General features: G+C 58.0%; 17 protein-coding genes across 17 annotated transcripts; 6 read left to right on the top strand and 11 right to left on the bottom strand.

The window, feature by feature from the left end:
- Positions 1-713: 713 nt before the first annotated feature.
- On the top strand, positions 714-1,088 carry SDRG_04209 (hypothetical protein; the record flags this gene model as incomplete). The annotated part of the gene is made up of 1 exon (XM_008609872.1): positions 714-1,088. One exon carries the CDS (start codon positions 714-716, stop codon positions 1,086-1,088), a length of 375 nt encoding a protein of 124 aa, XP_008608094.1.
- Positions 1,089-1,440: 352 nt separating this feature from the next.
- On the bottom strand, positions 1,441-1,860 carry SDRG_04210 (hypothetical protein). The gene has a single exon (XM_008609873.1). The coding sequence runs from the start codon at positions 1,853-1,855 to the stop codon at positions 1,505-1,507; it is 351 nt and encodes a 116-aa protein (XP_008608095.1). The 5' UTR covers positions 1,856-1,860; the 3' UTR covers positions 1,441-1,504.
- Positions 1,861-2,632: 772 nt separating this feature from the next.
- On the bottom strand, positions 2,633-2,905 carry SDRG_04211 (hypothetical protein; the record flags this gene model as incomplete). Its single annotated transcript, XM_008609874.1, has 1 exon — positions 2,633-2,905. One exon carries the CDS (start codon positions 2,903-2,905, stop codon positions 2,633-2,635), a length of 273 nt encoding a protein of 90 aa, XP_008608096.1.
- Positions 2,906-3,471: 566 nt separating this feature from the next.
- On the bottom strand, positions 3,472-4,918 carry SDRG_04212 (hypothetical protein). Its single transcript, XM_008609875.1, has 5 exons — positions 4,638-4,918; positions 4,460-4,588; positions 4,347-4,407; positions 3,914-4,293; positions 3,472-3,868 (listed from the first exon to the last, which is right to left on the bottom strand). The coding sequence occupies exons 1-5, from the start codon at positions 4,890-4,892 to the stop codon at positions 3,563-3,565; spliced, it is 1,131 nt and encodes a 376-aa protein (XP_008608097.1). The 5' UTR covers positions 4,893-4,918; the 3' UTR covers positions 3,472-3,562.
- Positions 4,919-4,939: 21 nt separating this feature from the next.
- SDRG_04213 (hypothetical protein) lies at positions 4,940-6,323 on the bottom strand (the record flags this gene model as incomplete). The annotated part of the gene is made up of 9 exons (XM_008609876.1): positions 4,940-5,219; positions 5,265-5,364; positions 5,412-5,528; positions 5,583-5,611; positions 5,669-5,792; positions 5,841-5,884; positions 5,933-5,999; positions 6,052-6,144; positions 6,196-6,323. Coding segments are annotated over 9 exons (839 nt in total), but the record flags the coding sequence as incomplete, so codon positions are not given.
- A 378-nt stretch (positions 6,324-6,701) lies between these two features.
- On the top strand, positions 6,702-8,700 carry SDRG_04214 (tRNA modification GTPase TrmE; the record flags this gene model as incomplete). Its single annotated transcript, XM_008609877.1, has 12 exons — positions 6,702-6,900; positions 6,945-7,028; positions 7,075-7,162; positions 7,207-7,344; positions 7,389-7,528; positions 7,578-7,747; positions 7,792-7,884; positions 7,933-8,012; positions 8,057-8,155; positions 8,204-8,295; positions 8,341-8,455; positions 8,511-8,700. Coding segments are annotated over 12 exons (1,418 nt in total), but the record flags the coding sequence as incomplete, so codon positions are not given.
- Positions 8,656-10,242, bottom strand: SDRG_04215 (hypothetical protein; the record flags this gene model as incomplete). The annotated part of the gene is made up of 4 exons (XM_008609878.1): positions 8,656-8,862; positions 8,903-9,278; positions 9,333-9,541; positions 9,592-10,242. The coding sequence occupies 4 exons, from the start codon at positions 10,240-10,242 to the stop codon at positions 8,656-8,658; spliced, it is 1,443 nt and encodes a 480-aa protein (XP_008608100.1).
- A 145-nt stretch (positions 10,243-10,387) lies between these two features.
- Positions 10,388-11,732, top strand: SDRG_04216 (hypothetical protein). The gene is made up of 2 exons (XM_008609879.1): positions 10,388-10,956; positions 10,997-11,732. Exons 1-2 carry the CDS (start codon positions 10,407-10,409, stop codon positions 11,671-11,673), a joined length of 1,227 nt encoding a protein of 408 aa, XP_008608101.1. The 5' UTR covers positions 10,388-10,406; the 3' UTR covers positions 11,674-11,732.
- Positions 11,733-11,988: 256 nt separating this feature from the next.
- SDRG_04217 (CAMKK protein kinase) lies at positions 11,989-12,992 on the bottom strand. The gene has a single exon (XM_008609880.1). The coding sequence runs from the start codon at positions 12,978-12,980 to the stop codon at positions 12,036-12,038; it is 945 nt and encodes a 314-aa protein (XP_008608102.1). The 5' UTR covers positions 12,981-12,992; the 3' UTR covers positions 11,989-12,035.
- Positions 12,993-13,521: 529 nt separating this feature from the next.
- SDRG_04218 (hypothetical protein) lies at positions 13,522-14,380 on the bottom strand. The gene is made up of 2 exons (XM_008609881.1): positions 13,751-14,380; positions 13,522-13,703 (listed from the first exon to the last, which is right to left on the bottom strand). Exons 1-2 carry the CDS (start codon positions 14,340-14,342, stop codon positions 13,555-13,557), a joined length of 741 nt encoding a protein of 246 aa, XP_008608103.1. The 5' UTR covers positions 14,343-14,380; the 3' UTR covers positions 13,522-13,554.
- A 56-nt stretch (positions 14,381-14,436) lies between these two features.
- On the top strand, positions 14,437-15,695 carry SDRG_04219 (hypothetical protein). Its single transcript, XM_008609882.1, has 6 exons — positions 14,437-14,501; positions 14,547-14,575; positions 14,632-14,755; positions 14,806-14,961; positions 15,016-15,114; positions 15,154-15,695. The coding sequence occupies exons 1-6, from the start codon at positions 14,475-14,477 to the stop codon at positions 15,646-15,648; spliced, it is 930 nt and encodes a 309-aa protein (XP_008608104.1). The 5' UTR covers positions 14,437-14,474; the 3' UTR covers positions 15,649-15,695.
- A 355-nt stretch (positions 15,696-16,050) lies between these two features.
- SDRG_04220 (hypothetical protein) lies at positions 16,051-18,799 on the top strand. The gene is made up of 5 exons (XM_008609883.1): positions 16,051-16,748; positions 16,799-16,867; positions 16,918-17,145; positions 17,195-18,001; positions 18,052-18,799. Exons 1-5 carry the CDS (start codon positions 16,122-16,124, stop codon positions 18,733-18,735), a joined length of 2,415 nt encoding a protein of 804 aa, XP_008608105.1. The 5' UTR covers positions 16,051-16,121; the 3' UTR covers positions 18,736-18,799.
- On the bottom strand, positions 18,787-19,721 carry SDRG_04221 (hypothetical protein; the record flags this gene model as incomplete). The annotated part of the gene is made up of 7 exons (XM_008609884.1): positions 18,787-18,984; positions 19,037-19,111; positions 19,211-19,260; positions 19,300-19,367; positions 19,414-19,450; positions 19,500-19,554; positions 19,599-19,721. The coding sequence occupies 7 exons, from the start codon at positions 19,719-19,721 to the stop codon at positions 18,787-18,789; spliced, it is 606 nt and encodes a 201-aa protein (XP_008608106.1).
- A 43-nt stretch (positions 19,722-19,764) lies between these two features.
- Positions 19,765-20,526, bottom strand: SDRG_04222 (hypothetical protein; the record flags this gene model as incomplete). Its single annotated transcript, XM_008609885.1, has 1 exon — positions 19,765-20,526. One exon carries the CDS (start codon positions 20,524-20,526, stop codon positions 19,765-19,767), a length of 762 nt encoding a protein of 253 aa, XP_008608107.1.
- Positions 20,527-21,115: 589 nt separating this feature from the next.
- Positions 21,116-22,747, bottom strand: SDRG_04223 (hypothetical protein). Its single transcript, XM_008609886.1, has one exon. The coding sequence runs from the start codon at positions 22,732-22,734 to the stop codon at positions 21,151-21,153; it is 1,584 nt and encodes a 527-aa protein (XP_008608108.1). The 5' UTR covers positions 22,735-22,747; the 3' UTR covers positions 21,116-21,150.
- A 69-nt stretch (positions 22,748-22,816) lies between these two features.
- On the top strand, positions 22,817-23,350 carry SDRG_04224 (hypothetical protein). Its single transcript, XM_008609887.1, has one exon. It carries the CDS (start codon positions 22,839-22,841, stop codon positions 23,250-23,252), a length of 414 nt encoding a protein of 137 aa, XP_008608109.1. The 5' UTR covers positions 22,817-22,838; the 3' UTR covers positions 23,253-23,350.
- SDRG_04225 (hypothetical protein) lies at positions 23,270-27,915 on the bottom strand (the record flags this gene model as incomplete). The annotated part of the gene is made up of 23 exons (XM_008609888.1): positions 27,882-27,915; positions 27,783-27,836; positions 27,631-27,733; positions 27,492-27,585; positions 27,381-27,430; positions 27,255-27,335; positions 27,080-27,209; positions 26,934-27,037; positions 26,810-26,887; positions 26,626-26,763; positions 26,171-26,560; positions 25,997-26,122; positions 25,852-25,951; positions 25,643-25,806; positions 25,439-25,606; positions 25,211-25,387; positions 24,913-25,161; positions 24,509-24,869; positions 24,315-24,457; positions 24,102-24,263; positions 23,972-24,053; positions 23,871-23,926; positions 23,270-23,824 (listed from the first exon to the last, which is right to left on the bottom strand). Exons 1-23 carry the CDS (start codon positions 27,896-27,898, stop codon positions 23,270-23,272), a joined length of 3,582 nt encoding a protein of 1,193 aa, XP_008608110.1. The 5' UTR covers positions 27,899-27,915.
- Positions 27,916-27,952: the final 37 nt, after the last annotated feature.

Consider the following 27,952-nt stretch of genomic DNA (forward strand, 5'->3'; position numbering starts at 1 on the left):
GATGATGCGTGAAGACAGAAGCAGTAACCTCTTGCCCCGATCTGGAAATGGCAACGAAAGCCACACGACGTCGCGCTACAGACTGGGTTAGGAATGACTAGAGTGGACGCGACCAAAGTTCTGATCGTAATGACGAGTTCAAACCGTGAAGATGAGTTGTAACGGTCGAGCATTGCGCTATCTTGCGTCAGCTCCTTGCGTCAATCGTTTCATGCAAGCAGTACGCTAAATCGCCCTTGGGCTGACATATCGGCCAAGAAGACCTCGTATACCAAGGACAACGTGCGTCTACCTCTGGGATGACTACGTGTTGCTCACAGACGAATACTCGAAATGTTTGTGATCGCGTCAATGTCTTGTCAATATGGTGGTGAGTGCGCGTATTTTGCACGGTAGCTGCTACGAGCGGTGCAAAATCAACCAGCAAGTACTAGTACAATACTGGGCTGTCCAGATTGATGCAGTACTGGGCTGAGCTGAAGCTGCTGCCCTAGTTGCATGTGCGTATACCGAATTTGTCAACATTGTTCGAAAATCAAATGGCTCGAATCTGAGTGGAACCAGAAGCAACCGATCATATTGATCCCAGTGCTCTCCTTTCGTGGGTGGTGCTGGGCGGCTGAAATGCCGTCGCGAGTGTGCGTAATGACCCGAGGTATCATCGATCCTACTTCTCCTTCGCGTTCTCGCCTGCCACTTTGTATTTTGCAAACATGTTTAAAATCGTCGCTCGTTTCATACTGCGCCGACCGACCAAGATACTGACGTCGCCACCCCGCTTCAATTGGTCCCGCGCGGCCAAGCGACGGTCGAGCGCCGTGTATGATGCCGTATCGAGCAACGTCACAAGCTTGCATCGCTACAGCGTGCTCTCCAAGATGCAGTGGACGCGCCGCCCAACGCCGGCGCAGACGTGCCAGCCGCAGTACGTGACCCTTGTGGGCGGCCACTGGGTGCCGTTGCACCCGGTGGAAACGCGGTTGAGCAAAGTCCAGCGACGGGCCTTTCGCAAAGCTCTCTTTGTGATCCCCGAAGACCCGCAAGGCAGCGAGACGGACGACGACGATGACGCTTCCGATGACGCCTAACCCAGAGCAGCGACGATCCTGTGTTATTTATCGCCTATATCCCTCGGTCGAAGAGGGATATATTGTCTTATGTTTAAAACACTTGATTTTGTACGACGTTTTGGCCTTTTCGTGCCAACGACAACCAGACCGATGCATCCTGCATCACGCATTTTTCTCTATTTTGAGCATTAGAAAGGTGTTTGATGCGGCGCAGAACAACACGATCCGCGTACCCCGTGCTCACTCTGCATACTGCCGCGAAGCTGCCCGAGACGCGCATTCGACTGCACGTCCAGCGCCAAGACGGTGTACGAGACCTCCGTGTCGTTGGGTTTCTCCCACCCGAGACTTTTTGCACAACTCGACCGTGATGAGAATGAATATATTACATTTCAATCGAGTCGTTGTAAATAAATATAAAAGCGCGAAGATCTCTAGTCGTCGTCTTGGGCGGTCTCTTCTTCAATGACGTAGAGCTTCTTGCCGAGGGCGCGGCGCTGGTTCTTGCTCCACTCGGTTTCATAATGTCGGAACGGCACGCAGTGCCCGCCCACGATCGTGAGGTACCGGAATTGCGCCGGGCGCGTCGGCTTTGTTGGGCGGTGCGTCCAGTGCACCTTGGAGAGGACGCTAAAGAGGTGCAAACTCGGCACATTGGCGCTCGAGAGCGCGCCAAAGACGGCGTTTGGCCGAGCCTTTGTGACGCGCGACCAGTTGATCGGGTGCGCCGGCGCCGTGGCTTGGCGCGAGGCAAGAATCCGGCCGAACGAAGAGCGCGTGAGCATTTTGTAGCAAAAGGAAAAGTGAAAAGCGATTTGCACCGTCCGATCGCACGGTGGTACCGTCTATTCCAACCCCATTTTTTTGAAATTGCATCGCGCCAAAATTTTTCGCGCGACAAGCCGAAAAACAGTCGGCGATAGATGGGCACGTGCGATAGAGAGCGTCCCATTCCTACGAGCATCCATGGACTGCCACGTGTCCTTTCAACAGCCAAGCGACTTCGAGAGTCCCGTGAATCGGCAGCGTGAATTTGAGGGATAGAATAATGAGCGCGGCTTCTTGAATGCGATGTGCAAGCGTGGTCGAAGGCTTGGCGCCCGGTCGCGACGATTGACGGACACGTAGTAACATGCTTCGAGCGGTCTCTTGCGAGTTGAATATTTTGAAATAGCTAAACAGAACTGGCACACACAAGGCGGCGGATATGGGTCGTGAGCATGCGTCTGCCTGTTGGTTTTACAATAACAAAACATTGGAAATGCGTGAGATGCCATCTGAATAATGGCGCGAGAAGGTCCAGGAACTGATGCGCGATCAAATCCGCGACGACTCCATTGTTGATGCAGCATACTATTCGACTTACTATTCGTCTGCGGTCGGTTCTTGTATTGGCAGCGAACGTGGTTTGCCTGATTATCTCTGGACAACGTTGGATCTCGGCACTGCAGGAAACGTAATAATGATTGATTGAGCGACAAGGAGCTGCGTGGACGAACGCTAATAAACGTCATATCTACAGTGTATCTATCGAGCGAGAACGACTACCATCGACTTGAACGCTACGACATGTTGTCTTCGTCGTACGACTCCACAACGGAGCGGAATTTGTTGCTAGTGCTTTGGTGGTGGCCGCTTCGCGGCGCAAGTCGGCGGTGCGTCAAGGGCGCCAACGGCAACGGCGCTTTGGTTGTTGTCGGTGGCGCCAGTGGGGTGCGGAGACCAGTCGACGGAAACGGAGATGGTGTCGGGGCGCGCACGTACTTGCGGGGCCTTTGCTCGAGACGGCGCGCTTCCTGCACTTCGAGGGCCTGAAGGATCTTGGTACCAAACATCGCGGTGTGTGTTGAACGGAGGTAACGTTAAATGCAAACTGACATGGATGGCGCGATCTTCCAGCGTTGGAATGAGCGCGAAAAAATTGCTGGAAACCAGCCAATCAGCGGTCTGTTCGATCGAACCTGCCCAATGAAAACGCTGTATCGGTGACACACGCCGGCGCAAAAATTATCCGTTGGCTCGATGCCGATGCTCGCATTAAAACATCCCAAAGGTACTCAAGGAGCGATCGACGCGGACGTCAACTCCACATGACGAACGGTATTCGTAGCCCGGAGAGGACGTCAGCTACACGAGCGTATGGCTACCGTCGATGCACGACTCGTGAGACTGTACGATGCAAACACCTGGCTCTCTCCCGCTGGCTCGTCTAGCAAACAACAATCCCAGACCAGAGTCGGCGATTGTCGCATGCTTCACCCCTCGCAATGAAGTACCATACATCAACACCAGTCTGCATCAACATGACCACGTCCGATGACGCAATGACACGCATGGCGACTGCATCCGAGCGCAATTTTTCATTGCAGTTTTCATCAAGTACCTCGGATGCAAAACGAGCTCGCAGCAAATACGTGGACCTCGTTCAACATTGTTGAGCTACAGCTGTACTACTGTAGTGCTACAGTATTTTTGTCGTGACGTGGCATTCATTAGTGGCGATTGTGTTTGGTCCCATTTGAGGGCAAGAGAACATCGAGCGAGTCACGAATGCGGGCAAAGACGCGCTGGGCCTTGACGCCATCGAGGCCTTCGTCTGTGAAGGGATCTTCGAGCGCTCGCTCCACGTTGAAGATGCCAATCATGAGGAGGCTCGTCACGACGCTCAGCGTGAGTGCAAAGCCGTAGCTGGTAGGCCCCGCTGTCGCCACGTACACGTAGTAGGGTCCGTAAAAGAGGGGAAGCAGCAAGATGACGAGCCGCGTGAACGACCGCGTCGCTTGCGGCGTCCGGTACAACTAGTATAGCATTGTACAGCCTGTCGTGTCTCGTCGAAACGGTACCTTGAGGTTGCAGAGCTTCTCGAGACGGGCTTGGAGCAGCCAGTGGTATTGGTTGATACGCGAGGCCTCGTTCGCGGGCAGTCCCACAGCCTTCATGACCTCGACTTGACCTTGGAGGAGTTGGATCGAGTACGTCACCCGGCGCGCGAGGCTGTGAAAGTGATCCAAGAACGATGACGCTTGGTCCTTCCCAACGCTGGTAAATTGATGGCGACCGCGCGTAAAAGTCGGCAGCGTCAAGATGCGCTGAAGGTCGGCGAGCACCGTCCGCAAGAGCTGCTTGGTGACGAGAGCATGGTGCAACGGCAGCTTCATCCGCTCGTTCTTGCCCCAGTCCCACATGGCGTGGGCCAAGAGCACGTTGCAGCTCAGCGCTTTGACTAGGCATCAAATTGACGGCATGTTTGTAATCGTTTCGCGTGCGATATTATACCTTCGGCGAGGAGGTCCAGCGCGAGCTCGCGGCGGGTGAACGCTTGTCGGATTTGCATAATCTAGAAACCCTAAACCCTAAACTGGAATATTCGCTATAGCGTCACGGCGCACCATGGGCGAGACGACCGCGAACGAGACGATGGTCCACGAGAGATTCGCGGCGAACGACGGGCCGTCCGTAGCGACGTGCGCGTGGAAGTAGGCACTCGTCGAGACGATCGAGAGGCCGACAACAAGCGCCTACCCCACCTTCCTACATGAGCCAACACATGCGGTGAGCGAAGCGTACGGTTTCCAGCGAGAGCAAGTGCAGCGAGAGGATGATGGCGGCGGCATACAAGTCCAAGCACACATCGCGGCAGTGGGTTCGCAAAGCGCCGCTGCCGACAGCCAGTAGCGACCGGTCCTCGGTGCCGGCAAAGGCGTCGAGCGTTGGCACGAGTGGGAGGTCGTCAAACGTCGCGTACAGATGGGCCACCAGCGGGTCGTCGACCTCGTCGTCCTCGTCGACGACGGTCGTCGACGCGTGGAGCAGTGCTTGCATCGTGCGTTACAAATACGGCCTTTTCAGTCGGATCTTGGACCCATAAGACTTATTTCTTTGACCTATAAGACTGATTTCTTAGAGCCACCTTTAGACCGATTGTTTCTCATTTTGGGTCAACATAAGACGAATTTGCTTCTCTTCGAGCCATTAGAAGTCGAATGCCTCCTGTATGACATGGCGCTTGACACTATGCGTCGGTGGGCGCGACCCAGCCATCAATACTCTTGACGATGAGCGGCAGCACCGTGTCAATCGAGGCTTGGCTGCGGCTGTACAGCGTCACTTGGACCTGGAACGCGCGCTTCTCGACGTCGATATGGTCCTCTACAGCAGGCAACTTGGTTACGTGAAAGTGCAGTCGTATTTCACCTTTGGTGTTGACATAGCTGCCAATCATGACGGACGGGTGCTCGTTCTGGATCTTCTTGAGGCCCGCGGCAATAGCCCCTTCAAAAAGGTGCGTTCGCGCCTGTATCACAACGTCAAACTCGCATTGTCACGGTGTAGACTGCGCACCTTGGCTTGCAAGATCGGGACGCCCTTGAAGTAATCTTCGTTGGACTCGATCATTTGATGCAAAAGACGCGGAATGCCCGGGAGGATGTACACGTTTTCGACAGCCACGATCGGCACCTAAGATATAGATTCCTCCCGTAAACACAAAATCAAACGCGCTTGTTTACGTACCCACGTCGAAGTCTTGAGCACAGTGGCTCCTAATACACACCACCGATCGCTCATGAGCAACGAGAGCAAGTATGAAGTCGAGAGACCTTTTGGGAACGTGACCATGCGCAGGCGATCTTCGTTGAGCTCTTGGCCCTTGGCTTCGAGAAAGCGCTGGAGGTCGTCGCGCGTTGGGCCATGTACTTCCATCGGCACCTGAAACGCGGCGGCCTAATGCATTGTCATGCGTATGGAGCTGGATCATGGCAAAGTACGTACGATGCTTTCGTACGTAATGTCATCGTGCGTAGGGCCAATACCACCTACATACACGTAAAATGTAGCAGCTTTTTTCGCGTCAAGCGAGGTACCTGACGTGAAAACGTAGCCCGTCGGCCCCACGAGCTTGGCGAACGACTGCACCGTCTCGGCAATCACCTACTTCCATCTTCAGCACACGTGCACGCTCGAAGCGCAAGCAAAGCCTTGCCTCGGCATCGTCAGGAATGACGCTAATACGCGCGAGGTCAATGCCACGGCGAAAGAGAAACTTGGCGAGGTAGTTGCTGTTCGTGTCCAGCGTCTAAAACCACCATGAGATGCGGATACCGCCATCGTCGTGGCTGCAGATGACCTTGCCGCTAAGCACTTCGTTCGCAATGACGCAGATTGCAGCCTTGGGCGGCGACGTCGTATGGCTCATGCTGCGCGCTTGGATCGATCGGACGAGGTGCAAGGACGACGCTACTCGGGCGAGCATCCCAAATCCAAAATGCACCGCCTCGTGTATTGTTTCGATAAAGTACGTTTTTATGCATTGGTTCTTTGTATAAGTCGCATCAAGTACGTCGCACTTGATTGCGTAGGGTGGGCCCTCTTTTCCATTAGGAAGTCCATCGAATTCACACGTATTATTTGGTACGGATTTAGTGTTTATTCGAAGCGTTCACCGACAATACGCACAATCGCGACTGGCGTCGCGTGCTCCTCGGCGGCCAAATCTCCAGCGCCTTTATATTACGATAAATACGATGGCGCATACGATGACCCTGCCCATAGCGAAGCCAGATATGATTTGGCCATGAGGTACACTATTTAGGTGTATTGGTGGTGAGCCAATCAAATGGCCATTGCAGGATATGATGATGCACCGCTGGATCGGTCGCCGCGCTGGCCCGCCACGTGCGCTGGCTGCGCGCTTCTTCTCGCAGGACACCATCTACGCGCTCTCGTCCGCAGAAGGCCGCGCCGGCGTAGCCATTGTGCGCATCTCGGGCCCGATGGCCGACGCGTGCTTGGCGCAGATGACGACGACACCGGCGTTGCCCGCGCCGCGCCTGTTGGCCACCAATCTTCCTGCGGCCATCTCACCAAGACGCCTAGGGCGGCGGTGCGTAAGATCTACCACCCGCAAACCAAGGAGCTCCTCGACTCGGCGATGGCCCTCCGGTTCCCACAACCCAAGAGGTACATGATCCATTTCGATATTAGTCTTAAGCACCACGCGGCGTAGCTTTACAGGCGAAGACGTTGTGGAGCTGCATTTGCACGGCAGTCGACCGGTCGTGACCGGCGTACTCCAAGCGCTCTCGACGATCCCGGTACTCGACGCAGGCATGGGACGGGGCATGAAGCACCTGCGTAGACCTGTCGACCGGCCGAAGCCGGCGAGTTCACCGAGCGCGCGTTTGAGAACCACAAGATGGACCTCATGCAAGTCGAAGGCCTCGCGGATCTTCTCAACTCGGAGACCGAAGCACAGCGCAAGCAAGCTCTGCACCAAGTACGACGACCATGCTTTCTACCTCTCAATCATGCCATGGACAGATCTCGGGCACCGTCGGCACAGTTTTTGAGGACTGGCGCTCAACGCTGGTGCGCTGCATGGCCCACGCCGAGGCCAACATTGACTTTGGCGACGACGAAGACGACGTGACGGACGCAGCGTACGACGCTGTCGTCGACAAGTGCGCCCACACTTTCTCATAATAACGTCATCCCACGAGGCGCACGTAGGGTGCGCGCGCTGGATGCGTCCATTCGCCGCCACCTCGCCGACGGTCGGCGTGGCGAGATTCTCCGCAACGGCGTTCAAGTCGCGATTCTCGGGTCGCCCAACGCGGGCAAGTCGAGTCTTCTCAACGTTTTGGCGCAGCGCGACGCAGCCATCGTGTCGCCGATTGCAGGTCGATATGATCCATACCGACAACAAATGCAAAATGCAATATAGGCACGACGCGGGACATTGTGACGGTCCCCCTCAATCTCGGGGGGTACCCGGTCACGCTCAACGACACGGCTGGGATTCGCGAGACGAATGATGGTACGTGTCTGGATATGATGGTCCTGGCGGCAATGTTTCTGGCGCTAGTCATCGAACAAGAAGGCGTCTCACGCGCGCACAAGTGCCGCGAAGACGCTCACATCAAGATCCTCGTCATCGACATTCACGTATACATATGACTGCATACGCAAAATGCCTGATATGCGTCTAGTCGTCGGTGGATCCGCAGCTGCTAAAGCTCATTGACGCCAACACGATTGTCGTTCTCAACAAGCTCGACCTGGCGACGCGGACGCTGCCGACGCTCCAGGTGGCGTCATGACGGTCGACACGCGTCCAATACTAACGTTGACACTAGGTGCAAGCAGCGGCCATTTGCCCTATTTCGTGTGCCGACGGTGCAGGCATTGACGCCTTTCTCAAGACACTCCAGCAGCGCGTTCAGTCCATGTATGAAACTATCGCAAATGGATATGTCCTATCCATGCAATGTAGGTTTGCCGGCGTCAACGATGATGTACAAGGCCTTTTGATCACGCGCGAGCGCCACCGCACGCACCTTCAAGACTGCGTGACGCATCTCGAGGCGTTTTTGAGTCACCCATACGAGGTACGCTGCCTCTCGTTTCGCAGATTATAGACTAACTGACTAACACTACATGTAGTCGGAACTCGCGGCCGAAGACCTCCGCCGCGCCATCCACTCGATTGGCCGCATCCTTGGGCGCATCGACGTCGAGGACATTCTTGACGTCCTGTTCCGCGATTTTTGCATTGGCAAGTAAATATCAAGACAGTATCAAGACAGTTTCAAGGGAGCTTTTCAATCGCGCGCAGTGCGGTTTTGGCCATGGACGAGTGACAGCCCGACCCGATTTCAAAGAGTGTCTCACGGTGCGGGGCGCACAGTGTTGGGTATTTGGAGACGACGGTGAAGAGGACAGTGGCAAACTTGACCGACTTTGCGTGGCGCGAAACAGCGGCGAGCATGGCATCGACAACGCTGTCGATCGTCGCCTACCCACCGTTTGAGTGTGAACGCACCGCCATTTTCTACCTGCGAAAGCAATGCTTTGAGATTGAAGAGCGTCTGCAGCACGAGCAGCATGCGTTCGGACGTCATGAACGGGGATGCTTGTCGGTCGGCGACGACTTGCTGTACGAGCGCATCAATGTGAGATGCATGGAGCCCATCGCGGAGCAGCCGCGTCACGACTTCGCACTGGGGCGCCTTTTCCGACAAGTCGACTGACGTCATGATGGGCACGAGAAGCTGCTCGATGACGACGCTCGCGTGGTCGGTGGCGAGGCGCGAGAGCACTTGGACAAGGCCACGCGAGATTGCATTTGGTGACGCCATCACGTTGCGAAAGAGACTGATGGACACGAGGTGCATGGACGCACGCAAGCTCCACTGCGCATCGAGAAGCTTCCTACGCAAGCGGATAATGTATATACCTAGGAAGGTATACACAGTAGGAACGCACGAGCAAAATACGACGAGGGCTTCGTCTGGCAGCGTGTTGAGCTGCAGCTTGTCGCTGAGAACCTCGAGCTTGGCGATGATGGGCTCGGGGCCCAATGTGATGTCGAGGCAGAGACACAAAATGTCGTCGCATACGGAAGCGACTTCGTCGGCGACGTGCCCCGTCAAGCGCCCAATCGCCTTGAGAAGTAGCGCGACCTTGGCTTGATGCTACATACGACGCCATGATGCATCGTTCTTAGGCTGAATGGATGGCGTACCTCTGGCGCGAGCTCGATGGTAGCTGGCAGTGCGTCGAGAGCACTCTCTGTCGCTTGCTGCACCGGGACGTCGACAGACGCGTGTTCTTGCGCCAGCATTTTGACACCGAGCAGGTCGAGCGGATTCACCTCGTCGTCGTCGAGATCGATCTCGATGCATTCAGGTCGATTGGCCTCGAGACGGGGCCGCTTGGACGCTGCCCGGTCATTCTCCTCTTCATCATCAATGTCTACTTTGAGTGTGTCGTCGGTGGCATGGACAGCCTTGCTCTGAAAGAGAGGCGCGACAACAAGCCCGTCGACCTCAACCTCGGGCGCCAGTGGCACGCTGTCGTCTGGCGGCACGTCTTCAGGACAGAGCGCCATGTGCGCCAATGAAATCACATAGGCGTCCGCGCCCAGAGATCGTAGCGCCGCTAGTGTTGATGTGCGCGTCGCTGGTTCGATGAAGCAAAGCGTGGGCTGCTGCAACAAAAGCGCGCTCCACATATCCCGCTTCCGGCGCAGTGGGATTTGCGCTTGTAAGCTCGCCTCAAGCACGAGCGCAAGCACTGCATGGGCGTAGCCTGCATGGTCATCGATGTAGGCTACGAGGCCAGGGACCCCGCGATGGGCGGCGAGGAGCAGCGTCGTTGCGCTCGGCTCGGCCATGGCACAGATCTTGAGCTTGCAATGGGTTTACCTCTCAGATTCGATCGTTTGCTTTAGAATAAAAACATTGTATTTTTGTATGGATCCTATAATCACATTAAAATTAAGATAAGTCTCCCATATTCGATAATTTAGAACCCTGTAGCAACGCCAAATTTAGCGCCATGGAAGCATCGGCCGAGGACAAGCATCCAGCTGGCGACTACCGCGAGCTGCTCACGTCCAAGGCGTCACGACGACCGCTGAGCAAGCGCGATGCGCGCCGCAGCTTTATCGAGCTCACGCGGCAAGCCTCCATGGGCCGCACGTCAGCACCGACGTCGGGCAGCGGCTGGGTCTCGATCGACGCGCTTCTGCACGAGAAGAGCACCGACAACGACGACGATGACGACGATCATAGCACCATCGCACGCTCCCATGGGCGATTATCGCTCGCGATGCGTGCACAAAGCAATGTTCGCATTGGCAGCTTGGACTTGTACGCTGCGTTTGCTGTCTTTGGCTATTACCTGTTGACGTTCGAGACGCTCGTGGTCTTCTTCAACACGGTGCTGGCCACGTCCGTGTACTATTATGTCGATACGCACACAGACGCTGTCTTCAACTACAACCTCTCGTGGACGCTCGTGACATTTGCTATCGTTTCGCCCATCATCATGCAGACGCAGCAGGCGTACAACCGCCGCGAGAATGCGCTCTTGCTCGTGGCTGAAAGTATGTCTCTTGACTTGGATGAGACTCACGATTGGTCTAGCCAAGGCTCTCATGCTCAACGTGTATGTGGCCCATCGTCAGTGGATTGTACCGGCCAAGCAAGCGTGCGTCCCAACGGCGCTCCTCACTCGCACGCGGCTACTCATTCGCGGCATCATGTACGACCTCTGCGAGCTCGTGAGTTTGCCCAACGTCACGCGCGGTCGTCACCGGTTCACGTCCGCGGGCGTCCGCGAGTCCCAGGCGCAACAGGCGCAGCAGCAGACACTGCGGTCACGCCTCGCCGTCGGCTTGGAGCAGCTCCACGGCCAAGTGCGCGATCTGAAAGGCCACGGGCTCTCGGAAGGCGAGGCCTCGCGTCTGTACCAGTACCTCTGGATGATCCACTCGCGCGTGCTGAGCTTGATCAACATCAAAATGTACCGGACGCCCCAAGCGACGCGGTCGTTCACAAAGGTGCTCGTGCACGTTCTGCCGTTCTTCTACGGTCCGTACTATGTCAACGTGGCGTCGGGCGACGGGGCCACGAACCGTACAAACTTTGCGTTCGCGCTCGCGTTTGCCATCCTTACAAGCCTCATGATGATTGGCATTCTCAACGCCCAAGAAGCGCTTGAAGACCCGTTCAGCGGGGATGGCCTCGACGTCGTGCACATGGAAATCGTGTTTGATCGGCTCGAAGAAGACATGGCAGCCATGTACGACGGCGCCACGTAATCAGCTCTGGTCGTTGCGTGTTCCTGTATTTACATCAAAGCTCAAGTATATCTGACTGACTGAGCATTCGAAGCGCTGCACCTGACGAATGCGTGGAAGTTGGCACGTAGTACGGAGAGATAGATCCAGCCCTTCGTAGCCCCCGCTTCGAATCAAACATCAACAAAAACGCAAGGTCCGTTAAGACTCGTAGCTTTGGCAGGTGGGAGGCATTGCGCTGCATGACCTTCCCAGGCCATGCCATAAAGTAACAAGACAAGCCATTGCCACTGTCGAATGGATGGCGTTGCTGTTGACATCCATCCTTCGTCGTCGTCGGGGTTCTAATGTATTGAGCCGTACTACAGAAGCTCTTGTTGCTATTAAAATGTTAATGGCTCGGGCGGAAGCGCGAGAAGCCATGGATGATACTCCATCATATCGAGCGCCATGCGCTGGCTCGGGTCCTTCTCCAAGAGGCTCTGCAGGAGGTCGATCGCGTCGGGCGAGACCTCGGTCGTTGGCACCTCCAGCGGCTGCTCGACGATGCGCTCAAAGAGCTCCTTTGGACTCTCAGCTTGGAACGGCAGCTTCCCAAAGAGAAAGATGTAGAACGTGACGCCGATCGCCCACAGGTCGGCTTTGAACGGATCGTACGGCGCGCCGTTGCAGCACTCTGGCGCCCAAAACTCGAACGTTCCTGCCGTGTCCGTGACAAGCGTCCCTTGGACGTATTTCTGCGCGCAGCCAAAGTCCGACAAGTGACATCGGCCTTCGTCGTTGAGGAGGAGGTTGTCGGGTTTGATGTCGCGATGGCAGACGCCCTGGCCATGCAGATAGGTGACACCGTGGAGCAGGTCCAGCACGTGACTCCGAGCTAGGTCTTCGTCCAGCACATCCCTCGTGACCGGGCTCTCAAAGAGCTTGGAGGCGGCTTGCCATACCATGCACGGTCCTTTCGCCATGTGCTCGAGCACGAGGTAGATCTTGTCGCTCCGTGGATCGTTGATGACTTCGAAGAGCAGCACCACGTTGCGGTGGTACAAGTTCGACATGATGGCAACCTCAATTTCAACCTTCTCCAGCGCCGTGACGGCGCGCATGCTCGTGCCATCGCGGATGTACTCTTTCATCTTGGCCAGCGCGGGCTTGGATAGAATCTTGAGCGCAAAGGGGCGCGGCGGCGCGCCATCGACCACACGCTCGCAGAGCTTGACCTTGGCGAATGCTCCGCGGCCCAAGAGGTCCTTGACGTGGTACTCGTTGACGACGTCGGGCGTTGGCGACGTCTCGGTTGTCGTCAGCTGGCTTTGCCACGGTGCCGCCATCACAACCAGAAAGTGCAATGTCAAAATGCCCTCCGATTGGTCCACTAGCTTCGCGCAATGCCATTGGCCAAAATATAAAGCCAATGGCATCGAACGCATATGAGATCTGAGATGGAAGGGCCGCGTCGGGCGCCACCCCCGGCGCCCGTGCTACACCCCAAGCAAAAACTGCTTGCGATCCTCCAGGAAAAGGTACATTGCACCAGGCAAGGAGGCATGCAAGAGGATTGCGTAGACCTATGATACGCGGCAGAACTTGCTGGCAATCGAAGCGCGTGGGGCATCTCGCCACCATTCCGAGGAGCCTCCACGTGCAGCAACAAGTGTGCCTCTCGGCCAAAGCAGCGATATTCGAATTGCAACCCCCAGCCCCGTGGCGGACGAAGCACCACACACCACCCTGCGACGACATCTCGAACAGGCCCAGCATGACAGGGACCGCTTGGGTATGCAAGAGTGCCCCGTATTTTGACGCTCACGCAGCTGCTAGGCGCGTCACCTCCGTCCAAGCTCGTGCACATCCCTTTTCGCCAAACAGCATGGCACCCGCACATTGCAATCCGACAGTCTAGTATTAGCCTTGAAACTCGTCGTTGAGATGTAACACCTCACACGCCTTGACGTCCCATGCAGGCTCTTCGTCCTCATCTTCGTCTTCCGTGTCGGCGCCGAGTGTTCGAGGGCCAAACTCGACAAAGGCGAACGACCCCGACGAGAACCAGCCTAGACATGTCTCGTTGTACATAGTGGAGGCGGTACCAACCACTTACCAGGACGCAACAACACTTGGCCTTTCTCTATCCAATCGACGCTGCCGAAGCTATGGTCGCTCAGCCCGATGCGGCAACACCACGGCAGCCGCGCCAGCTTGCGGTACACGCTGCATTGGCTCTCGTCGATCGCGTACTTTGTCCGGAGCTCCATGGCCACATGACCATCGATGACCGATGACCAGCCCTCAACGACAAGCTCTGGGAGCGGGCTGCCTTGGCTCAACGTGCGGTCGCCATCGGTTTCGGGCAAGAGCACGGTCGACGCACCGTCGCAGTTGATCGAATAGGGCGTGAGCTTGGGCAGGAAGGGCTTGGTCGTCGGGCGCTTGGTCGAGCTCGGGTCATATGGGCCAGGCACATAGACCACGCGGCAAACGATCATCTCGAGGCGTGAGATGAGCGCCGTCATGTCGCCTTCCGCGGCCGCGAGCTCCTCGGGCGATTGGAGCCCGGCCGGCGCGACAAAGCTGCCGCAGACAAGCACGACGTCCACGGGGCGGTGGCGGATGACGTAATCACACAGATCATTGACGCGACCGATCGCATTGCGGATGTCGGCGACCACGAGCACGTGGAGGGCGTCGGGCATCCCGCAATATTGGTTAGCCAGGCGGCGCTGTCCGGAAAGCGTCCGGATAGCAAGCCAATCAGATGACGTTCTATTTTTAGCGCCCAAGGTGTTTCGCGTCGTGTGTCATTCTCGTGCCACGACGCCGACGACATGAACACGATCTTCACCCAGTGCGAGGTAGACACCTGCATGCAGGTGGCTGCCTAATAATGATGGACGTAGAGCCCCGAGGCCCAGCCCATGTACACCTGGTACGTCGATGCATGCGACTGGGAATGCTCCAGGGGCTAACACTGCGTGTCACCAGCGAGGTGTGCAAGATCAGCATGCGCTCGGCCAAGAAGCTCGAAGACCACGTCAACCACTCGCCGCTGCATAAGGCGGCGATGCAGGAGTCGGAGCTCGCGTTCCAGCTCGAGCTCAACGGCAGGGTAGCACCTACTACCTGACTACGTCGGAGTGTTGTGACACGTGCGTCTAGCGCGATATCCGCCCGAGCTCGCCGTGCCGCCAGCGCCTTATTTACGATGGCAATAAGCTGTTTTGGCGCATCAACGAGACGCTTGAGCTGCACATGTACGAAGCCATCAACGTCCGCACCATCACCGTCTTGGCTCAAAAGGATCACTCGCGCGATGTACGACCACCCGACTCGACCTATCTCCTCCTCATTCGGACACAAATCGTGTAGAAAATCAAGCCGCTCGTCCTCGACTTGGCGCTTTTGCACAAATGCATTGCGAGCTCCAGTACGGCAGCGGAAAGCAAGCAGCAACCGAATGAGGACATGGTACTCCATGCCCCATGCCAGAGCTAACATCCTGCTTAGAGCGCAGCCGCCAAGCGCGAGGCTACGATCAAGTACATTTTGACGCGGCTTCAAGCCACCAAGGACAGCGGTGATGTCATTTCACTCTACATTCAAAAGCAAAACGGCGATGTTTGCGACCCGACGACGACCGCCGACGCGGGGCGAACGTACACGATCGAGCCCGATTCCCAAGTGCCCCGGCGCCGTCACACGTACGACGAAGCCAAAGTCGTTCAGAAAGACCTTGATCACCACACGGAAGCGCTCAAGTCATCGCGCCGGGTCGCCGAGAAGCACAGTGACAGCATTCGCTTGGCGCTCGACGCGTTCATCGACCTCAGCACGTCCGTCAAGACGCGGCCGCATGACGGCGGCATGTCGTGGCTCGGGGCGTACAGCCGCGTGCGCCAGCGCAACACGGTTGAAGTCTTCAAAGAACGCATGAAGCACGGCCACGACGGCCCGCGATCGCCGTCGTCCAAGCCAACCGACCACAGCGAGTACAAATCCTAAGCGCCATCGTCCTTTCTAAACGCTTTATATACCTTGCATTTTATTCCCTTGGTGGTTGCCATCCCAGATCTCACGGCCGCGGTGCTCCGGAGTGCGCTACATGCAGCCTCTTGCGGATTCGATTTTTCCTTCTATTTTTCGCTCATAGACGACAAGTGGCCACAGCACTTGCACCATCGCTGGTCGGGGCATCCTGTTGATCGCGCTTCATACAAGGATCATCGACCGTCTCGTTGCATTGCGCACCTAGTCTCTAGCCATGGGTCACTATTGACCCTTGTCTCTAGCCCAGCTACATGCAGTACATGCAGCAGTACATGGCCCTTCCTGCACAACCCGGCCATCTCCTTTTTTGTCATTTCGAATCTTGTTTTGGCATCCGCATAAAAAAAAGGTACAAACCGACAACCTACAACCGAGCAGCAACACTAATTTCTTGTGACTGCCACAAGACGACGATCAGAAGAAGCAGCATGGCCGAGCCCCTCGCCCCTGTTCCGCTCGTGCGCGTCGAGGCCGACGGCTCGTTCCACCTCGACGAGGCCGCCGTCGCCAAGCTCGACAAGATCAAGGGCAAGATCGCCATCGTGGCCGTGGCTGGTCTCTACCGCACGGGCAAGTCGTTCCTCCTCAATCTGCTCGTGAACGCGCAGAGCCCGGACGCGGTCGCGACCGCCGGCCATGGCTTTGCCGTTGGCGGCACCATCAACGCGTGCACCAAAGGCATTTGGATGTGGGGCGAGCCGTTCGTCATGGAGGACGGCACGTCCGTCATCTTTCTCGATACCGAGGGCATCGGGTCGGTGGACCGCGAGCAGACGCACGACACGCGCCTCTTTGCGCTCGCGCTGCTCTTGGGCTCGTACTTTGTCTACAACAGCCGCGGCGTCATCGACGGCAACGCAGTCGAAGACCTCTCGCTCGTCGTGAACCTCTCCAAGCACATCCAGACGTCGGCGACGTCGCAGACCAACCCGGGCGCGCTCCACGAGTTCTTCCCGTCGTTTCTCTGGGTCGTGCGCGACTTTACGCTCCAGCTCCAAGACAACGGCAAGGAGATCACGTCCAAGCAGTACCTCGAGAACGCGCTCAAGCCGCAGGTACGAGCAGCAGCAGCAGCACTGCCACCCGACTACGTTCTGGCTGCTAGGGCGGCTTTTCGGCCGACGTGGCGGCGCGGGACCAGATCCGTCTTCTCCTCTCCGACTTTTTCCGCGACGTAGATATACAAGTGCAAACTGTCCTCGTCATCTCAGACATGATTGGTAGCGTGATTGCGTGACGCTCGTGCGCCCCGTGGAGGACGAAGCGCAGCTCCGCAACTTGCCCAACGTCCCGTACGGCGAGCTCCGCGAAGAGTTCCGGACCAAGTTTGAGGCGATGAAGAAGCGGCTGTTCGAGAAGGCGTCGCCCAAAAGCCTCTTTGGGAAGGCGCTCAACGGCGCTATGTTTACGAATCTCGCCAAGTCGTACATTGAGGCGCTCAACAGCGGCAAGGTATGGATTCTAGTCACATATTTATCCGACAATATTGATGCTCGTGTAGGCGCCGGTGATTTCGAGTGCGTGGTCGCGCGTCGTGCAGGCGCAGTGCGAAGACGCGGTCGACGACGCGGTCGAGCAGTACAAGAAGCAAATGAACACGCGCGTCGCCGACTATGTCGAAGGCAAGGAAAACTTCATCGACATCCTCGAGCACGAAGCCAACGACGCGATCGAAGCGGCGTCCGACACGCAAATCGTCAACGTCGGCGCGGGCACGGCACAGTTTGACGAGTTTGGCAACCTCAAGCGGTTTGTGCAGCCGCCGCCCGAGCCGCCAAGCGACCTCTACGTCTCGGCAACGACCGAAGAAGACGTGGTGCCGCCGCCAGCACCGATCGTGAAGGAGTTGATCTCGCTCCCGGCGCCGACCGCCGACGTGGACGCGATCCACACGCTGTGTTTGAGCCATGCGGAAAAGGCGCTCCGGGCCGCCGACATTGGCGACCAAGCCGACATGCAGTCGTTCAAGTTGGCCTTCCGCGCGGCGACCAATAGCATCCTTGACGTGTACAAGCAAAAGAACGCGGCCGCGTCGATGATTTACTGCAAGAACCTCCTGCAGTTTCTGACGGCCCACCGCTTCAACCCGTTCAAGCAGCCCGAGTTTGACGCGCTGCAGTACTTTCAGCGCACGTCGCACTACCTCTCGGAGCTCGACGGTGTGTACAAGGACTACTGCCGCATGGCCATTGGCCCATCGGCCGACGCGGCCTACTGCGCGTTTATGAGCCAAAACGTGTTCGACCAAGTGATCGAGTGGACAGAAGACACCAACAAGGCGCACGCGTCGGCCCTGAGCGCGCTCCAGGTGCGCGCACTGGATCATTATCTTGGATAGATCGTATTTTGTCGTGTTAGAACGACCTGAGTGCGATCAGCCTCCAAGTGGCGAGTGCGCAGGGCCAAGCCACGGCCATGAAGGAGCTCGCGCAGCAAGATATCCTCAAGTCCGAGTCGAGCTTAAAGGAAGCCGAGCGCAAGTCCAAGGGCGAAGTCGACGCGCTCCGGGCGACGCTCGAGTACAAGACGCACGAGCTCGAGCACGTGCTCAACCACAACGCGACGCTGCGTCGGCTTGCCGACACGGCGCAAGCGAGCAACTTTCGCGCCAACGAAGTCGCGACCAACAAGAGCCCGCAGCACTACGCCGGGTACCTCATCAAGCAAGGGCGCCCGATGCCGAACGCAGCCCCCGGGCAGCGCGTCAAGTGGCAGCAGCGCTACTTTGTGCTCAACGGTCCGGCCCTGCGCTACTACAACACGAAAGACGACTTTGAGCGCGCACGCTCGGACGACCCGCCGATCGACGTCTCGCGCGCGGTCATTGAAGAGGACAAGGAGGTCCCGGAAGCCTTCTCGATCGCGTTCCCCGACCACTCGCATTACACGCTGCACTTGCACGCCAAGTCGACGTATGTCAAGGACGAGTGGATCGAGCAGCTCCTCAAGGTGCGCCGCAACGTCTCGTCGTCGGGCAATGCGGGTCGCATGGCACCCACTTCCAAGTCGTCGTCGTCGAGCTACGGGTCGCGCGAGTTCTAAGAACGTTTCTGCCTTTGCGTCGTCCAACTATATACGAATCTAGTCCTTCGTTTACTCGTCGTCATGTGACTCGTCGACATCTGGGGCGTTGGCGAGGTCCTTCCCGCAGAGCTGCCCGGCATTTTGAATGAGAATTGGCTTGAGCGGCAGTCCGGAGGAGGTCCCGACTTCGTCAAAGTCCTTGAGGAACACCATGTCTTCCGCAATGAGCTGCCCGAAGACGACGTGGCGACCATCGAGCCAGCTCAACTAACCGACCAAACGTTGGCCGATCACGCACAAACGAATGTTATCGTCGTACGTGGTTGAAGCACACAAAAAACTGCGACTTGTTGCAGTTGGCTTGGTGGGCCATCGAGAGCGCACCGGGCACGTGCTATGCCAGCTGAGCCCGAGTGTCAGCCACGTCGACCGCGTACTTTAAACATGAATCCCTAGTCGATTCCTTCACCAATGACCACAGAGCGAGTCCTACTTCGTCGTCAAAGTTGCGTCCGGACGCAGCCGTGCCACCAATGCCGTTGCCTGCATGATGCGTCAAGGGATGATTGGAGGGTAGGATACCGTGGGTGATGTCACCGCCTTGCATCATGAAGCCTGGCACAACGCGGTGGATGGAGCAACCCTTGTACCTATAACTCGATGCTTTTAGCGCGCCGAGAAAAGGGCAGCGCGCACCACAGCCACTTGGTGCGGGAAGCCGAGCCCTTCTCGCCTATGCCATACGACCAGGTGCAACGTTGGTTGGGAATCGCCGACGACACCGGTGCAGAGCTGACGAAAGTTGGTGGTTGTCAGCGGCAACTGCTGGTAAAACAGCTAGACACTCCTCTCGGATGATCGTTGTATTGGTGAAGGGCTACCTCGAAGCGGAGGCGTCGCAGCGGGTCGTTCCCGATCGCAATGTCAAGAAAAACTACAGGGTTGCCTCGGCCTGACCCGATGGTAAACTCGTAGATGCTCTGCGGCGTCGCGGGCTCGGCCATGGTTCGCACCCCTTGAAGATCCAAAATGCAATGTCGTGTATGATTATTTATTGTCGACTTCGACGCGTGTATCGGTGCGACTCGTCCACGTCCGGAGGCCCGTGGTCTCTTCCCAGCTCATCGTTGCGCCTTTCGAAGTACTGAGGAGACCGACGCTCTCTTTCTCAAGGAGCCGCATCTGGACCTTCTTCTTCATCTCGTAGCTCATGGGCGATTCGCTGAGCTTTCTCCGACTGCTCTCGCCGCGTGACGACGATGGATTGTTGTTGTTGTTGTGGTCGCTGTTTTGGGTTTGGAACTTGGGATGCAACTTGAGGTTGAAAAATCCCGGGGACGAATCGACGCGGTGGTAGCTCTTGTCGCCAAGATTTGTGTGCTGCGGCAGCTGGTTGCGCTCGTCAATGTACTCGCGGTGCTGCTTGGAACCCATCCACGACTCGAGCCGCGTTTCGTAGTCGCGCGCTTGCTGTTCGAGTCGAATCTTGTGCGGCGAGTTCATCTTGTGCCGCTGCACCGGGCTCTGAGGCACGTACGTATTGGCGTTGATGCGAATACCGCGAGGCCGCTCACTCTCGGTCACGAGCGGCATGGCTACCCGCTTGACGCCTTCGGGCCGCGGCTCGGGCGGCGGCGGCCGAATTTTGGTCGGGATATTGGCAAAGTGGTCGACCACCGGGTGGACGACCGGGAGCACATGCCGGCGTTCGACGAGCACATTCGTGCGCGACGCTGGCGACGGTACGTGGCGCCGCTCTTGGCGCCACCACGGACGCCCCGGCGAGAAGGGCTCGTCCGAGCCCGACATTCGTCTATATATACGGCGAGGTGGTTATTTTGACTGCGCTATGACGTGGCAGCGTATTCTTGCAGCAACGAACTAAGATGAAACAGTCGTTGTAGACAGAACGGAGAGCGATCGATACGATCGCCCACTTGTGATTGCTGGGCTGCCCTTTCAGATGTGTATTTTGCTTGTGAGATGAAACGCACCAAAAGCTTCCAGTGGGCGCGACAATTGAGCGCAACGACGCCTTCAAAGACATGTAAGGTCCTGGCACCTCCAAGTCAACGGCTTGGCTCTGTGCGGTATCGTTATACATTGCCCCTTTACAGTCTCCCTTGTATTCAAATGAGAGCACTTTGGATATATGCCTCACGGCCAAGTAGGAAGGCAGGAGCGACGCGGCTTCTATTGACGACCTCAAGACCTCGAAAGCTCCATGAGCAAGTGGCATGTCGCTGTGAGGTTATGCACTCTTGTCTATTGTTGCCCGGTGAAGACGTCGTAGGCAGCAATTCGTCGTGTGTGTCGTTCGGCCAAGCCTGCTGGAGTTCGAAGCGGCTTTTGCCTTGATTTCGGGCACATGCATTGCGATCTGCCCACCAAAAGCATCCATCCATTCATGTATCAAGTTGATACAAGCTACGTCTATTGGTCATGCTTCATCGACGCCAGTCGATCTATCGCGGCGACAAGCGCGTCTTGAAAGTGCTCGAGGTCCAAACTGCGGCCAAGAAGCGTGCGCAGAGAGAGTTGCATCTGCCCGTCGTACGACACACTGACGACCTCGAGCATGTGGGCGTTGCGGTAGTCGAGGTCGGACGACATAAAGTAAAAGGCATCGAGCGGTCGACCCGCAATGCGTAGACGCGCAGCGGGGCCGACGACGCTGCTCGCGTACATGGGACTCGACCAGGACCCGCGCGGCGGCACTGGGACGTGTCCAAGAAGCCAGCGTGGCACGAGCGCAAGGCCCGCGTCCCGACACCACCGACGTACTGCGATGTCCTTCTGGATCGACTGCCCCGCCCGGGCCACCGCACGCAGGCGGTCGTTGGCTTCGACCATCTCGACATGCAGCGGCAAGCAGATCGCCACAAGATCCGCTTGCATCCGGTCGACGTCGCCGTGCCGCGCGTCGACTGGTAAGCGCACCTGCAGCTGCAGCGATTCGACCAGCGCCGCGTCAAAGTTGGTCAAGAGCAATGTGCGGAGCGCATCGCCGAGTGCTGCCACAAGCACTTGACTCACCGTGACGCTGTGGCGCCGAGCGATCGTCTGGAACGACGTCAAAGGAATGCGGCACAAGCACGTCTGGGGCGCCTCAGTGGCTGGCGTCAGCGCTGCGTAAAAGCGGGCGAGCGAGCCAAACCCGTCGCGCCGTCCTTGGAAGCCCAGATAGGGCACGGCGGGGCGACTTACATCGTCCCAGAGGCGCCCGAGTGCGTCGACGACGTCCGTGAAGTGCCTGGTGCTTGTTCGTTGTGGCCGGATGGTCGATGGACATGGAGCGTCCGCGAGAACGCGTTGGAGAAACTGGATGCAGCCCATGCCGTCGATGATGCCATGCGGGACGCGGAAGACGATACCATCCCGCGACCCGCGCACGAGCCATAGCTCCCATGGCCGGTACGCATCCATGGGCACCGCCGCGATGCGGTCGACCAATGTTGTCGTTGCTTCGTCGGACGTGAGCGCCAAAAAGTGTGGGCCGACCGGCGTGCTATCCCGTAGCGCATGAAATCGCTTGGTTTTCGGGTCGTACAGTCGAAACAAGGTTGCAAACGTAGCGCGCGTACGCTTCAGGCGCGGTTCGATAGCAGCCTGCAGCTCGGCCAGACGCAGAGACGTGGAGGCAAGCTCGAAGACGCCAATGGTGTTGCGTCCGGCCATGAGCGCCTGGTTCATAAATTCGAGGGGCGGCGTGTGTTCGCCATCGACGTCGACGTCGACAAGCTGCCTCGGAAGCGGCACGACCTGACCGTCGATAAAAAGACTCGTGTTGAGCTCGCTGGCATCGGCAAACGTGAGGGCGAGCATGCGCGGGCTCAGGTACGTGACTTGACAGGGTGGCTCGATGCGCGGTGGCTGCGATGGCTCGAACGGGACGCCGCCCTCGGTGCGCTCGAGGTAGACGACACGAGGGCCATGCAGAGGTACGTAAGCTGACGTCGCGAGCGCTGGCGGATGCAGCGTGTACAGGTAGCGTCGACATGGCACGTGGCGCAGCATGATGCCACCTCGTGTCGCCCTTTGACGTGGCAGTTTTTGCAAAGGATATCCGGTGGATTAACCGGATTCTCATTTCAATATCTTTTCCGCATCGGCCTTGCAGCATGCGCTTCCGTGCCCAGCTCGTCGTGCAGGTCGACGGGGTGCTCAAGCACTCGCAGCGTCTCTACGACCTCGTCGTCGACGACGATGGCATGATCGTCTTCAAGGGCAATGGGTCCTTCACACGGTCCTTCCCCAAGCCCGACAAGGTCGTCATGGGGACGCGGGTCCTGCGCATCTCGCAGGGCGCCCGCCATTTTCTCTGTCGGTTCCCTGACCCAGCGGCGTTTGCTACGTGTGTCGCGCATCTCCAGACCCTTCGCCTCGCGCTTCTCGACGTGCCGGCGTTCTTGCGCCAAGACAGCAAGAAGCTCGCGAGCTTGGCGTACTGCCGCCAATACTTAGCCCACCCCCAACTCCCCGCGGCCAGCGCCAACGTCCAAAGAAGCTTCAACAACCTCATCTTCAAGCGTTAGTCGACACATTCGATTTCTTATGCGAGCGTCGGCGGCGTGTACGTCGACTCGAGCGTCACGCTGTTGAAGTAGTAGTACACCTGGTTGGCCTCGTCCCAGTACTGCGTCCACTCGCCGAGCTGCACTGGCGCGTAGATCGAGACGTCGTCCGCAGTCGGCTCGGCAAACGCCGACGGCCGGTCAAATGTGCGCTGGCCCGTCTTTTGGTTGAGATAGTATGTGACGTTGTTGGTCACGTCGACCTTGCGCACCCACGCCATTGCAATGTCGTCGGCCGATGCTGTGAACGCGTCCGGCGGCACGTACGAGCTCACTTTGGTCGACACGTTGAAGTACCACTCGCGCTTTGTCTCGTGGTCAATGTACTTTTCCCAGTCGCCAAGGACCACATTTGGCGTCCGGTACTCGCCGACGCGAAGGAACCAGCCATCGAGCTCGTCTTGCTCCATCTCGGACGGCCACAGCGATGGGAACTCGCCGTCGCCATAGTCGATGCGCTTGTCGTAGTAGTCGTAGAGGGTGCGGAAGGCGTGTCGCCGGCGCCGCCCGCCCGCATGGATGGCCTCCCAGCACTACACGAATATGAGCCGAGTCGTTCGAGACGGCCGCACACGGCACCGCTTTGCAAAAGAACTCTTGGCAGTCTTGGCACTCGTTGGCCGCGTCCGCGATATCTACAATAAGCGATACGACTGCGGCTCATTTGCGTGGCGATGTACCGCAGTCGTTGCACTTGGGGCGCGGCAAGAGGTCGAGCATGTCTTGGGGCATACGGTGCCGGATCTCGCCCGTGTCTTGGTGCTAGTTCACGTTTTTCTTTGGTATAGTGCAAGATAGACAATGTCGTACGTAGTAGGTCTTGGTGCCGTTCTCGGGGTTGGGTACTTCCTTCCAGCGCTTCTTGCGTGCCAGGACCGCGGCCTTGGACCGGTCGCGCCCTTTCTTACCCCGCCAGCCTGCTTGAATGCGCGTGGCACATTGATGCTGCATCTTTGCTTCGGCGAGGAGGCGCTACATGCAATGATATCGTCAGAAATGATCTCTCGCGTCCAGCAGCTCTACGAGCATGGCGTCTCTTTGCATCTGTGCGGCGTGCAGTCGCGCGCGACGACCACGGTAGATGGTTTGGAGCTTTGTCGTGGCGGCAGACCGCGCCTCAAACGCGGCATCTTTGAGAAACTTGAGCATCTGCATGCCCATGCGACCTACGAGGTGCGGTGATCACCAGATGTCACTCACGTGTCGGCACGCGACACCTTGTTTGCGTCGCCAGGCACTTTGCACTTTGCGTGCTGCGAGGGCGAGTGCCTTCTTGTGCAGCAGCAGCTGCAGCGTTTGGTGCTGCAGCATCGCACGGCGCGCGCGAAAGCGTCGCTGGACTCGCGTCGCTGCGGCGGCCTCGGCCACCCGGCGATGCACGCGCTGAAAGAAGAGTCGGCGCTCGCGCCGCCGCCGCAGTGCGCGCTGGAGCAGCGTGGCTGCACGGTCTCGCTCGGCCATGCACGCGGCCATGTCTTGTCGCAATCGCCGCGCGACGTGCCGCGCCGCGCGCCCGCGGTAGATGGTTTGCAGCTTGCGCGCTGCGGCATCTTGCTTGCGACGGTGCGCTAGCACAACCTGCAGCGCATGAGCAGACAGAGAAGGCAGGATGCTCGCCGACCTCGTGGTGGGCACGGCAGCGCTGGCGCCACGTAAAGCATCGCAGCGCGTGCTGCAGAACGCGTGCGGCGGTGTCCCGTGCGACGGCCCGTGCGTGCGCCAGTTGGCGCAAGGTCGCCAGCTCCCGCCGCGCGACATAGCTCCGCCAACTCGTTTGGATTCGAACGACCATGCGTAGCTTGTACGCTTCCTCGGCGCGGTGCCTTCGTCGCGTCGCTTCTTCGCGGGCTCGCTTGGCGCGGTAGGTACTCTAGTACACGGGTGAAGATCGTGCGAATGAAAGGCAGACGCCACGGTACCTGGATGAGCGTCGCGGCCTGCGTCTGCTTGCGAAGCTGCATGCGGCGCACCCACACATACCGCCGCGCTTGCCGCCCACGAAAGACGCTTTGTATTCGTCGTGCGGCCCAGCGCATGAGCGCATCGTCTCGCTGCGCAGCGGCCGCGCGGCGCGCCACCTTGCAGCGGTAGAGACACTACGCGCAGTGCGGAGATGAGCTTTGCGACCACTGCATCAAGGTCGGTACTTGGATCTTGATGGCGGCCTTCCAGCAGTGCCCGTACTCGTCAATGAATAGCATGTCGTTGGCGCGGTGCTGCGGAAAGAGTCCTCGACGACCACCCATCTCCCGCAAGGCACCATACTTCCACGCCGCCCGAAGCGGCTTGAGCGCCATGAAGGAAATCGCCGAGTGCTAGATGATAGGAACTAGTACGATGGCTGTAGCGACGCAACGTACCGAAACATCGAGATGCATGAGGTGGGTACAGCGGTCGGCGAGCCAGGAAATGCCCACCATCGTGATGCGCCCGAGACCGACGAGCCAGAGGTACTGCAGCTTGAGAAGGCCGTCGCAGATCGCCAAGAGCCCCATGTCATCCACCAAACCACAGCCTACGTGTCGCTGCGTCAGCATGCAAGTGTGTCACCGCCTTCTACCGGTGAGGTCGAGCGACGTGAGGAGGTGGCAGCCGTGGCAAACCCGCTGGAGTCCGCCACTCGAAATGCGGTCGCAGTTGCGCAGCTTGAGGGTCTCGAGCTGGCGTAAGTGCCGACCGATGCTTGCGAGCGCGTGGTCGTCCACGAGCGCACACTCGTTCAACACCATTACCGTCAGTTTGACGCAGTGCGCGGCCAGCACACTCACGCCGTCGCTCGAAATCTTGGTGCACTGCGTGAGGGTGAGCGTCAAGAGGTGGTGGCAGCGGAGCTTTCGAAGCGCGGTCTACGGTCGCACACTTAGTGGTTGCGTGTCGACGCAGATCAAGCGATATCGTACATCGTCAACACGTGGGCACTTGGTCAAGTCGATGTGCTGCAGCTGCGTGCACCGAAGCCCGAGCGCCGCCAGACCATGCGGCTCGGCCTGCGCGGTCCCAGCAGACGCCAAGACGAGGCCCTTCATGCGAAGGGTGCTGAGCTCGTGGCACCCGAGCGAGATAAGGTGCAAGCCAACATCCGTCATGCGCACGCAGAGCGAAATGTCGAGTGTCGTCAGTTGCAAGCACCCTTCGGCGAGCGCGCGTAGTGCGTAGTCGGTGAGCTTGCTGCAGCCCGATATGTCGACATGCGTGAGCGCTGCGCAGCCCAGTCCGAGCCAGCTCAAGCCTGCATCCGTAATGTGGTCGCAGCCCGACACATCGAGATACTAGACGACGACAAATGACTCTCAAGGACGATGCAAAACTACATATTCCAGGGCGAACGACGTACTTGGAGGACTTTGCAGTGCTCGGAGAGCGAGAGAAGACACATGTCGGTGATCTTGTACAAAAACTCGGAGCGTTGCAGCTCCAATCGGGTAAGGTCCAAGCAGGCGTTCGCGACGGCGTGCAAGCCCTGGTCCGATACCTATCACGCCAGTAATTGAACCCGGTCCGTGCAGCCTCCAAAGAACCTCTTTACAGCCGTTGAGATTGAGACAGTGCAAGCGGGGACAGTGCTGAGAGAGCGCGGTCAAAAGCGCGTCGGTGGCCTACCAGAAAAGCTTGGCGTTGGGCACGAACCGGCCCGCTGCGTACATGAACGCAGTGCGCGACATCCAACGCTCGCAGCCGTCGACAACCGTGCGTCACTTTGATGAGTGCATACTCGGGGAGCTGTCGGCACCCGCTCAAGCTAAGGTCTACGCAACACATGTGATGTCGGGGCTTTGTTCTTGTGGCACCTTCGAGATAGGCGCAGCCGTCGCCGATGGCCGCGACACCCGCGCCTTCCAACGTCATCATGTGGCTCAGATCCAAGCGTCGCAAGTACGTGCACGCGCCCGCGACGGCGCGCACGAGACCATCCGTGAGCTACCATTTGTGGTCACCAAAATGAAATGGACGGCAAAGGGCAACTTGGGGACAGCGACTCAGCACCAGCGACTGCAGGAGAGGACCCATGGTCCGCAAGACGCAGAGCACACCCGCATCTGTAATCTAGCGCGTCTTGTCTATGCCGGTGTTGATCTCAACCATGCGTACATGCTCGCCATTTCGCAAATTGAGTTTCATATCGCGCCGCTGAGGTGTTTCTATCGATATCTATGTGAGCTGCAATACCATCTCGAGCTACCCAAGCAGCCTACGACGTACTCGAGGACGGACTCTCGGGCAACTGGTTGGACAGCGGCGATTGCAGTGCCGCGAGCCGCGCCATGCACGAGTCGAATGCGATAAGCGTCCACATCTGCTTGCACATAGAGCGTTTAGCTTCTACACATGAGAGGCGTACTGAGAGGTCGACGTCAGTGCCGCGCAGCAGCTCGGGCGGCAGCTCCTTGTAGGCGAGGTCCAAGGACATGGCGAGAAGGTCCTGGGCGCGTGCGATCGTCGGGCTATGCAACGTCCTCATTCGAATTATCCGGTGACAAGATAGTAATATACGAGGGAGGCAGAGCATCGAGGCGAATGCCCATGTGCGGCTTGCGCTTGCGACTTCTGTCCATGCATGCGTGAGACGGTCGGTCGCGTGAGCTCATGTACCGAAGTCGCGGCGGCATGAGTCGGTTTCACGGACGCAGGTCAATGTTAGTGTTTTCCCAACGGTCTTGGCT

This window comes from Saprolegnia diclina (assembly GCF_000281045.1).
Source record: "Saprolegnia diclina VS20 unplaced genomic scaffold supercont1.10, whole genome shotgun sequence".
NCBI classification, from domain to species: Eukaryota; Oomycota; class Saprolegniomycetes; order Saprolegniales; family Saprolegniaceae; genus Saprolegnia; species Saprolegnia diclina.